The sequence below is a fragment of the Oncorhynchus gorbuscha genome, linkage group LG01, assembly GCF_021184085.1.
Source record: "Oncorhynchus gorbuscha isolate QuinsamMale2020 ecotype Even-year linkage group LG01, OgorEven_v1.0, whole genome shotgun sequence".
Taxonomy (NCBI): Eukaryota; Metazoa; Chordata; class Actinopteri; order Salmoniformes; family Salmonidae; genus Oncorhynchus; species Oncorhynchus gorbuscha.
This window is the reverse complement of record NC_060173.1, coordinates 81,051,070-81,062,662: the sequence shown is the minus strand read 5'-3', so window position 1 is coordinate 81,062,662 and position 11,593 is coordinate 81,051,070. Positions and strand designations below refer to the sequence as shown.

Here is an 11,593-nt window from a genome sequence, read left to right as displayed (position 1 = left end):
GGTAACGTAACGGATTACAGTTACCTTTTTTGTAATCCCATGCATGTAGATTACACGTAATCTGTTACTCCCCAACCCTGTCTGTAAGGTCCCTAAATCAAGCAGTGAATTTTTTACACAGGTTTGACCACAAAGGCCAGGGAGGTTTTCCATCGCCTCACAAACAAGGGCACCTATTGGTAGATGGGTAAAACAAAAATATTACACTTTGGATGGTGTATCAATAAACCCAGTCACTACAAAGATATAGGCACCATTTCTAGCAATAATATAATATAATATATGCCATTTAGCAGACGCTTTTATCCAAAGCGACTTACAGTCATGTGTACATACATTCTACGTATGGGTGGTCTCGGGGATCGAACCCACTACCCTGGCGTTACAAGCGCCATGCTCTACCAACTGAGCTACAGAAGGACCACTAGCAGTTACTGGACAGGGAGGGAACTGCTCAGGGATTTCACCATGAGACCAATGGTTACTTTAAAACAGTTACAGAGTTGAATGGCTGTGATGGGAGACCATTGAGGATGGATCAACAACACTGTAGTTACTCCATAATACTAACCTAATTGACAGAGCGAAAAGACCGAAGCTTTTACAAAATAGAAATATTCCAAAACATGCATCCTAATTTCAACAAGGCACTAAAGTAATACTGCAAAAACTGTGGCAAAGCAATAATTTATTTTGTCCTGAATAGTTCCACTCTCGATGTTTTCAAGCATCATTAAGGACTAGGGAGTTTTTCAGGACACAAAATGTATGGAATGGAGCTACAGTACACAATAAAGACACCCTTATGAAAAATGTAGTTTACTTCTTAAAGGTACTTTTTAAAAAAGTAGATCAAGGGGCCTCCCGGGTGTCGCAGTGGTCTAGGGCACTGCATCGCAGTGCTAGCTGTGCCACCAGAGACTGGGTTTGCGCCCAGGCTCTGTCGCAGCCGGCTGCAACTGGGAGGTCTGTGGGGCAATGCACAATTGGCTTGGCGTCATCCGGGTTAGGGAGGGTTTGGCCGGTAGGGATATCCTTGTCTCATAGCGCACCAGCGAATCCTGTGGCGGGCCGGGCGCAGTGCACGCGAACCAAGGTCGCCAGGTGCACAATGTTTCCTCCGACAAATTGATGCGGCTGGCTTCCGCGTTGGATGCGCGCTGTGTTAAGAAGCAGTGCGGCTTAGTTGGGTTGTGTTTCGGAGGACGCATGGCTTTCGACCTTCGTCTCTCCGAGCCTACGGGAGTTGTAGCGATGAGACAAGATCATAATTACTAACAATTGGACACCACGAAGTTGGGGAGAAAATGGGGTAAAAAAAGTAGACCACTACATCCAAAATACTTTGTGATAAATTATCATATCTAAATCTGAAATGCCAGACTACACATTTCAAGAACAGATCTCACTGGAGTCAGATGTTAAGAGAGGTCAAGGAACACATCACACTTGTCTTTATCTCTATAGTTCAAATGAACAGTGAGCTATTGAAAATTAGACCCATCACAGGAGATAATTCATGTAAAATCAGTTAAATTAAAAATTGCATTTCTAATGGGCATACTATGGCGGAGGGAGGTTAGTGACCAAACATGAAGTGGTTTTAGATGTACAGATTTGAAGAATTAATGTAAAACGACAGGACCTTTTTGTTTGCAGTGTAGAGAGCAGGGAACCACCAGCATGACTCAACCAACTCTATAAACCAGAAGTATGAACGGTGAGGCAGGAAAGTCCCAGGCTTGTGTAGGTCTGTACATGAATATGCAATGCCGATATTAGTATTTTTGGGGGAGTCTCCACCAAACTTGTCATCTCTGTTGGGCCAATTTTTATTCCATGCATCACAGAGAAATTTCTCCAATGAGTACATTGAGAGGAACATTTATAAAAATGTCTCCTGAAATTTGGAGTTCAGTTTGAACTCTTGCCTTTTATGTTTGGAAAGTTCTTGCAGTAGTTTTATTAACATACCTGGAGGAGCAAACAGTCATGTGTTCGCTTCAAATTGTCAACGCCCATCAACCCTGTAAAAACCTGCCTAACCCGGATAACGCTGGGACAATTGTGCGCCGCCCCATGGCTCTCCCGGTCACGGCCGGCTGCGACAGAGCCTGGGCTCGAACCCAGAATCTCTGGTGGCACAGCTAGCACTGTGAGGAGGAGGCCCTGATTGACTTTTATGGGGAAAATGTTGAAGTAGAATATTATGATCATCTTGTTGTACATGATGTATATTTAGATATTGTTTTATATTTTCCTCAGAATGTATGTGTCTCGTTTGCTTTATCTTAATAAACAATTCAATTTGTGAAGTTACTCAGATGTTACATACTTTGTTTTGTATCAGTATACCTCACCCATTCTCCACTCAACTGGTAATATTGCATACTGTGTGCTCTGTGTAATTTAAGCAGTGTATTTGTTGGTGTGTACACACCATTGTGCTTTTCGAACAAGAGTTGATGGAACACCATCAGGGAACACTTGAAAAATATCTTTATGAAAGAAATCTACAAATCAACCTCTTAGATGGTACTACTGCTATGGACACAAACAAGTCAGAAAGCATGCCATTTCGACACAATATTTTTTTGGGGGGGGTTCAGGTTTGTTTCTACTACTTATCCTCACTGTTTCACGTGGGCTATATTTCTACACCACATTAGAACACATCAAAATAAACCACATGATAAGGTTTGGCTCAGAGTGAATACTGAGCAGTGCCTTACTGAACAACCATTTGTACATGAGCTCCTATAAACGGGTCCATTTACTGTAAGCATTGTGTGAACAGAATCTTGCCTTGAATTGTTTGGGACTAGTTACATGTTTCTGATTAGCATAGGCTTATTGTAGTTTCATTTATTTGCTCCAAGTGATAAAACAACAATACAGATAGAAACTAATTTAAAAAAAAAAGGTTTGTTAAAGAAGATAAATGGCATATACTACGTATCGTATGTATCATACAGCCACAGGTGGATTAGGGAGCTATGCAATGAGTCACTGTATAAAGAGACGTTAATCCGTCAAGTATTAAGTGAGAGAGAGTGAAACACAGAGAGCGAGAGATGGAGGAGATGGGGGGGGGGGGGGGGGGTGGAGAGAGATCTTATCATTTGTCATTTCTCAGTTGTCTATTATAATTAAGTAATGAACTGTGCATGGATAGTTTCTGTAAGGGAGGTACACGCTTCAGGTGAGTAAGATAAGGAGATGTGTTTGAAATAAGGAGGGGAGAGAGAAGCAACGATATGACGAACAAGCATTGTGACAGAAGATCACATAGAAGGCAGGGCGCGAAAACATGTCGATCATCAAGAGGGGCGGCCGGGTAGCCTAGTGGTTAGAGCGTTGGACTAGTAACTGAAAGGTTGCAAGTTCATATCCCCGAGCTGACAAGGTACAAATCTGTCGTTCTGCCCCTGAACAGGCAGTTAACCCACTGTTCCTAGGCCGTCATTGAAAATAAGAATTTGTTCTTAACTGATTTGCCTGGTTAAATAAAGGTAAAATAAAAATACAAAGAAGAGGAGGGAGATACAGCTCTGCAAAATACATTTTGGTAAAAGGTGAACCTTGATGATCCCAGTGATCTGCGCACTGTTGATTGTGATATTGTGATCTTCCTGACAGGAATGTGTGCCCTGCATGCAAGCAGAAGGAAAGCATTTGCTGAGCAAAAAAAAAGTCTGCTTCCTCATAACATCCACCTTACGGAAATAGCCTGTGATAGAAACAGAACGTTTTGACTCAGCACACACAACTGGCACAGGTGCATGAAAGAGTGACAGGACAACGATAATGAGACATTGTGGTGAAATGCTGCTACTAGTGCGTGTTGAAGTTGTTGTTTGTACAGGAGGATTTTGTAAACATGGATTTGATGGAATGATTGACACCGGGAATGGATAAAGATACCACATTTAAGGAGGAGCCACACTGGAGAGACACCATGTATCTCATTCAACCTTCCTCCCACTTAGGAGCAGGTGGGAACACGGTAGACCGTAAGCTCCAAACTAAAAGGACTGTTTATTTGATTGTTTTTTCATCCATATATCCTGAGTGCAATGGCCAGACTAATATCTATTTGTATTTGGCTGTTATCTGGTAAGTTTTATTCTCTGTTGTGGCGTGGTAGATTTGCACATGATTGTGTCCCTCGTGGCTGTCCCTGGGCATTTTATCCACACGCCTTTACATTCAAATCCAACATACAACCAAATGCACAATTTATGATTGATTTATAACACAGTGTCCCAAAATGTATTGACATTTTAAAAAAAAATGCTGTTTGGATAGGGCGTGGTTGTCTAAATGCACGGTGCTGCTACGTTAGTGTACCAAGTATTTGTAAGTAGTCTATGCTGGCAGGCTACTGACAATACTGTAATTATAATTGATTGGATTATTACAGTGCTTTTCCAGACACACTTTTCTAATTTGAGAGAGGAAACCCACCTTGGTCACCCACCTTGGTGATGCCATGGCAGACATTTTGTACCAGATAGCTCACCACATGCTATACCCTAGGATAGGGGGTGTGGGTTAATAGGAATAACTTGAATCTTTAGAGCCAGACTGGTTATGATGTGATAAAACGATCTGCTTTTGATGCAATAACATTTGCACTGTTAGGAAAATAGAAAACAGCTATTTCTAACCACAAGCTTGCGATGCTTGTTACTCAGTGTTTGTTATCAAAACATTTCTGAACATATGACCGCAAGAGTTTTGGAGGGGAGCAGTGATGCTCAGAATGGTCGTAGCCTGCCTTTCCAAATTGGTTTTCTGTTGTAGTCCTGCTACAAATGGGATACGGAAACAACTAGCTCCTGTGAGCCTAGTTCACAAAACAACTCATCAAGAGGACGTTCATCCTATTTCTATAAGATTTCCCAAAATAACATACACTTGTAAAGGTCAGGATCTTTTGCTAGGGTTTCTCTTTATTGTTTTTTGAATGAGCATGCAGAGCAAAGACTTGGTTACGGTCTGCTATTGAAACAAAACATCAGACAGTACACAAAGTAGTGGGGGGGGGTGATTTTCAAACTTCAAACAGAGATAGTATGAGCTGCACAGTAGTGACTTGACTATACTCTTCTTTCCCAATGCATGGTGCAAACTGAAGGCTACTGTAGCAGTATAAAAGCCACAGCCTGTAAAATGTTCAACAAATAATACACCTGACCAAAAGTATATGGACACCTGCTCGTCGAACATCTCATTCCAAAATCATGGGCATTAATATGGAGTTGATCCCCCCCCTTTGCTGCTATAACAGACTCCACTCTTCTGGGGAGGCTTTTCACTAGATGTTAGAACATTGCTGCAGGGAATTCAAATCAAATCGTTATTGGTCACATACACGTTGCTAGCAGATGTTAATGCGAGTGTAGCAAAATGCTTGTGCTTCCAGTTCCGACTGTGCAGTAATATCTAACAAAAACACTATCAAATTCACAACAACTGCCTAATACACACAAATGTAAAGGGATGAATAAGAATATGTACATATAAATATATGGATGAGCGATGGCCGTACGGCATAGGCAAGATGCAGTAGATGGTATAGAATACAGTATATACATATGAGATGAGTAATGTAGGAAATGTAAACATTATTAAAGTGGCGTTATTTAAAGTGACTAGTGATAACTTTATTAAGTCAATTTATTTAAGTGGCCAGAGATTTGAGTCTGTATGTTGGCAGCAGCCTCTCTATGTTAGTGATGGCTGTTTAACAGTCTGATGGCCTTGAGATAGAAGCTGTCTCTCGGTTCCAGCTTTGATGCACTTACTTCCATTCAACCACCAGAGCATTAGTGAGGTCGGACACTGAAGTTGGGCGATTAGGCCTGGCCCACAGTAGGCTTTCCAATTCATTCCAAAGGTGCTCGATGGTGTTGAGCTCAGGGCTCTGTGCAGGCCAGTTAAGTTCTTCCACACCAATCTCAACAAACAATTGTAGTATGGACCTCGTTTTGTGCATGGGTGCATTGTCATGCTGAAACTGGAAAGGGCCTTCCCCAAACTGTTGCCGCAAAGCTGGAAGCACTGAATCATCTAGAATGTCATTGTATGCTGTAGTGTTAATATTTCCCTTCACTGGAACTAAGGGGCCTAGCCCGAACCATGAAAAACAGCCCCAGACCACTATTCCTCCTTCAAACTTTACAGTTGGCACTATGCATTGGGGCATATAGCGTTCTCCTGGCATCCACCAAACCTAGATTTGTCTGTCGGACTGCCAGATGGTGAAGTGTGATTCATCACTCCAGAGAATGTGTTTCCAGTGCTCCAGAGTCCAAAGGTGGCGAGCTTTACACCCCTCCAGCCAACGCTTGGCATTGCACATGGTGATCTTAGGCTTGTGTGATGCTGCTGGGCCATGCAAACCCATTTCATTAAGCTCCCGACGAACAGTTATCGTGCTGAGTTTGCTTACAGAGGCAGTTTGGAACTCGGTAGTGAGTGTTGCAATTGAGGACAGATGATTCACACTGGCGGTCCTGTTCAGTGAGCTTGTGTGGCCTACCACTTCGCAGCTCAGATGTTGTTGCTGCTAGACGTTTCCACTTTACAATAACAGTACTTACAGTTGACAGGGGCAGCTCTAGTAAGGCAGAAATTTGACAAACTGACTTGTTGGAAAGGTGGCATCCTATGACAGTGCCACGTTGAATGTCACTGAGCTCTTCAGTACGGGCCATTCTACTGCCAATGTTTGTCTATGGAGATTGAATTGCTGTGTGCTCAATTTTATACACCTGTCAGCAACGGGTGTGGCCGAAATAGCCGAATTCACTGATTTGAAGGCATGTCCATATACTTTTGGCCATTTAGTGTATATAGGCCCTACTAAGGTAACATACCCCTTTATTTGAAGAATATGATTAACATACAGTATCTTAAAGAGATTGGTACAACTGTCTTATGTTGTCATATGAAGTGTGTGCTTTCCTGTAACAAACAGTTTTTTTCTTAAACAGTTGTGGACTCATCTCAGATGTCGAGCCATCCCATCATTGAGATTCTTGGAAAGTCCATCATGTTGCCTTGCAGGCTGAATTCATCTGCACCAGTTGTCCCAGCAAGACTCACACTCTACTGGACAGCAAGACTCAAGCACCAGAAGGAGGAGCAAGTGGTCCATGCCTTACACAACGGAGAAGAGAACAACGACCCCCAATTTCCAGTCTATAAAAACAGGACGCAAATCTTCAAGGACCAGCTTTCTTCTGGGAATTTCTCCCTCTTGCTCAAAGATTTAAGGGTTGAAGATGACCTCGCAACCTTTTTCCTCTTTTATCATCAAGAGGATGGAGATTACAACACACTTAACCAAAACAAAGAGACGTGCTTGACCACTGTGAAAGTAGCAAGTAAGACAGTTTTACATACAAAGAATGCCAGTAGTCAAAGGCACGCTTATCAATATTAAATTGTGTGTACGAGACAACGCCCATTGCCATTACGCACCAAATACCTATAAAACAGGAATAACTGTACCTATCATGTATGATTTCCACTATTGTGACTTTGTCTAAGTGCTTTATCTTTGTCATGGTATGCTCTGCAGAAAGCTACCATAAACCCATTGTGACAGTGAACTATGAAGAATGGAAGGCAGAATGCACTTCTCAGGGAGGCTACCCTAAACCTAGACTGACCTGGACCAATCAGAACGGCTTACTAGTCCCCGAGGTTCCTCAGATTGTTCAGGATGCAGGAAGTGGAACATGGAACATTTCCAGCACGGTGAACATCACAGAGAATCAGACTGTGACATGCGCCATCTTCAACCCGTCTCTGAAAGAGACCTTGAACACCACAAGATCAACAGGTGAGTAGCCTAAAGTATTATGACAGGAAAACATGTCAACGGCTGGTCAATTACAAATAGATTACCGGAGATTAGCTCTGGTTATAGTAAAGCACTAAACAGCTGACACTTAAATCTATCTGGCTGTGATTTTACCCTTAAATGACTGCCTATGTGCCAATGACCCTAGTTGGTTGGAAGGATAGGAAATATTAGGGAAACCAAAATGTGCATTACATGACAGGAAACTCTGTTGATGTCCACACTTCTCTTTATCCTCTCCCTACAGGCGGGGAGCAGGAGGGCCTCTCGATCGGTATAAAAGCAGGGATTGGTGTTCTGGCTGTTGCCGTGATTGGGTCTGCACTGGTGTTAGTTTGCTGGAAAAGTGAGTCATGCAATTTTTATCTTTCATCACTGTTGAGTTTCATGTCACAGCGGAATCTCCTGAATGACTATGCTGCCATTAAGCATCTCTCTCTTTGTCACAGAGCATGCAACGGAATGGCGGCCGATACACAGGAGATGAGCCCACTACGACATAGCCTACTCCAACGTGTGCTTACTACAAAGTGTTAAACTGGTAATGTTGATAAAATATTGATCTATAGAATGTTTTTTTATCATTGTTACCATTTGGCACTTAGACCTTTAATACATTTTGATCCCAGGATGTGACTGAACACAGTGTCATAGTGCTGTTAGGAACAAGGTCACTCAAGAATAGGGTTCTCTAGCTACTAAAATACCTCACCTCAATTTTGATTGATTATTTGTTAGTACAGTTGAAGTCGAAAGTTTACATACACTTAGGTTGGAGTCATTAAGACTTGTTTTTCAACCACTCCACAAATGTCTTGTTAACAAACTGTAGTTTTGGCAAGTCAGTTAGGACATCTACTTTGCGCATGACACAAGTCGTTTTTCCAACAATTGCTTACAGGCAGATTATTTCACTTACAATTCACTGTATCACAATTCCAGTGGGTCAGAAGTTTACATATACAAAGTTGACTGTGCCTTTAAACAGCTTGGACAATTCCAGATAATTACGTCTTGGCTTTAGAGGCTAATTGACATAATTTGAGTCAATTGGAGGTGTACCTGTGGATGTATTTCAAGGCCTGCCTTCAAACTCAGTGCCTCTTTGCCTGACATCATGAGAAAATCAAAAGAAATCAGCCAAGACCTCAGAAAAAGAATTGTAGACCTTCACAAGTCTGGTTCATCATTGGGAGCAATAACCAAATGCCTGAAGGTACCACGTTCATCTGTACAAACAATAGTACGCAAGTATAAACACCATGGGACCACACAGCCGTCATACCGCTCAGGAAGGAGACACGTTCTGTCTCCTAGAGATGAACGTACTTTGGTGTGAAAAGTGCAAATCAATCCCAGAACAAAAGCAAATGACCTTGTGAAGATGCTGGAGGAAACAGGTACAAAAGTATCTATATCCACTTTAGATCGAGTCCTATATCGACATAACCTGAAAGGCCACTCAGCAAGGAAGAAGTCACTGCTCCGCTATAAAGAAGCCAGACTACGGTTTGCAACTGCACATGGGGACAAAGATCGTACTTTTTGGAGAAATAAAAATAGAACTGTTTGGCCATATGACCATCATTATGTTTGGAGGAAAAAGGGGGAGGCTTGCAAGCCGAAGAATACCATCTCAACCGTTAAGCACGGGGGTGGCAGCATCATGTTGTGGGGGTGCTTTGCTGCAAGAGGGACTGGTGCACTTCACAAAATAGATGGCATCATGAGGTAGGAAAATTATGTGGATATATTGAAGAAACATCCCAAGACATCAATCAGGAAGATAAAGCTTGGTCGCAAATGGGTCTTCCAAATGGACAATGACCCCAAGCATACTTCCAAAGTTGTGGCAAAATGGCTTAAGTACAACAAAGTTAAGGTATATTGGAGTGGCCATCATAAAGCCCTGACCTCAATCCTATAGAAGATTTGTGGGCAGAACTGAAAAAGTGTGTGCGAGCAAGGAGGCCTACAAACCTGACTGTTACACCAGCTGTCAAATTTCCTATGTGATACGGGGAAGGCGGAGTTAGGCGCAGGACACAGAAATGACTAATAACCGTTACTTTACTCAAAAACAATATTCCATACAGGAGACAAATAATCCAGGTCACAAATCGAGACAACTTGACAATAACAAACACACACAAAACCAAGGTGGTAACCAGAGGGTTAAATAGGGAACAATGATTATGGAATGGAAACCAGGTGTGTATAATGAATAAAAAACAAATAAAAAATGAAACTGGATCGGTGGTGACTAGAAAACCGGTGACGTCGACCGCCGAAGGAACAAGGAGAGGGACCAACTTCGGCGGAAGTCGTGACACCAGCTCTGTCAGGAGGAATGGGCCAACATTCTTATTGTGGGAAGCTTGTGGAAGGCTACCCAAAAGGTTTGACCCAAGTTCAACAATTTTAAGGCAATGCTACCAAAAACTAATTGAGTGTGTGTAAACTTCTGACCCACTGGGAATGTGATGAAAGAAATAAAAGTTTAAATAAGTCATTCTCTCTACTATTATTCTGACATTTCACATTCTTAAAATAAAGTGGTGATCCTAACTGACCTAAGACAGGGACTTTTTACTAGGATTAAAGGTCAGGAATTGTGAAAGCCAAATACATTTAAACTCAGGTTAAGGTGTATGTAAACTTTCGACTTCAACTGTATATACCTCATGTTCTGTTAAAAAAAAACACAAAAAAAACACTTGATCTCAGTTGAAGCTGACGTTTATCTCAACAAGTAGCAACTCAAAATACAATGGAAATAGAATCACCAAATCACCTAGTATTTTCCGATCAAAAACATATAAACAAAATAGACTGTCCAAACGATAGGAATCATGGCTTCTATACTAGACAATTAGTGATGAACACAACACAACACTTTAATATTCACCAACACCCAAATAGGACTGTCAACATTATTGCAGTGTTCTATTCATTTATGCTGTCATTTTCATTTGTTAGTTTCCTCCGTTTTTTCAGGGACCCCTTGAAAGCTCAGTGCAGTCCCAATGCCTCTGGTTAAGAATCACTGTGCCACTGTGCCATTCTGATGCTGTAGGGAGGAACATAGGCAGGGTTTGTCTTAAGCACATCTGCTTTGGGTTTTACAATTCCAGTATTAAGCCTGGTTGACAAAAAAAAGTGCAATTATGTCAGTTGGTTTACCTTGGTTTAATCGCTCTTTATTATTTTTATGATCCATGACAATGAAGGACTGAAAATGTTCTTCATGTTCTCTGTTACATTCCTATTCATATGCTTCAAATATTATTGTATTGTATTAATGGGGCTATTCTTGTGTTTTTTACTTAGCTTTCTGTACAGTGGTTAATTTTAGTTATGCCAGAAATGTTCATTGATTGGCAGCTACACAGAATCTGATATGACTTGAAACTTAATAAATGGCAATGATCTGAAACGAGACATTTTGAAATGTTGTACAATACTACTATCAAGAGGTTCTTTGTGTTTCAACAGTAAGATTGCATGTTATGTTTTTTTATATTTTTTTACCTCATTGAGCTTTTAACCAATAAAAGATTCATCTTGATAGATTTGTTGCTGGTTGGATATTTTATTTGTTATTGTTTTTTCTGTAAAACACTAAAGAGCAATATCCTCATCATCAAAGACAGTTACGGCAGCAATATTGTGTCATTGGTCGTCTTGTATGTGCAGTGATATGAGTAAAAAATAGGT

General features: G+C 41.3%; 1 protein-coding gene across 4 annotated transcripts; it reads left to right on the top strand.

Annotated features, from left to right (window-relative positions):
• Window positions 1-3,116: 3,116 nt before the first annotated feature.
• Window positions 3,117-8,736, top strand: LOC124018935 (CD276 antigen homolog). 4 transcript variants are annotated; one of them, XM_046334429.1, is made up of 5 exons: window positions 3,117-3,202; window positions 7,002-7,394; window positions 7,592-7,855; window positions 8,124-8,222; window positions 8,326-8,736. In XM_046334429.1, the coding sequence occupies exons 1-5, from the start codon at window positions 3,157-3,159 to the stop codon at window positions 8,361-8,363; spliced, it is 840 nt and encodes a 279-aa protein (XP_046190385.1). In that variant the 5' UTR covers window positions 3,117-3,156; the 3' UTR covers window positions 8,364-8,736. The 4 variants fall into 4 exon arrangements, with proteins under 4 accessions (XP_046190385.1, XP_046190318.1, XP_046190250.1 ...); XM_046334362.1 differs by lacking the exon at window positions 3,117-3,202 and adding an exon at window positions 3,749-3,995; XM_046334294.1 differs by lacking the exon at window positions 3,117-3,202 and adding an exon at window positions 3,749-4,013.
• The last annotated feature ends 2,857 nt before the right edge of the window (window positions 8,737-11,593 follow it).

Coding starts and splice junctions, on each gene's coding strand:
- LOC124018935 (XM_046334294.1), top strand. CDS start 3,911: ATGGATAAAGATACCACATTTAAGGAGGAGCCACACTGGAGAGACACC. Junction 4,014..7,001: donor AGGTGGGAACACGGTAGACC/GTAAGCTCCAAA, acceptor TTTCTTAAACAG/TTGTGGACTCATCTCAGATG. Junction 8,223..8,325: donor GGTGTTAGTTTGCTGGAAAA/GTGAGTCATGCA, acceptor TCTTTGTCACAG/AGCATGCAACGGAATGGCGG.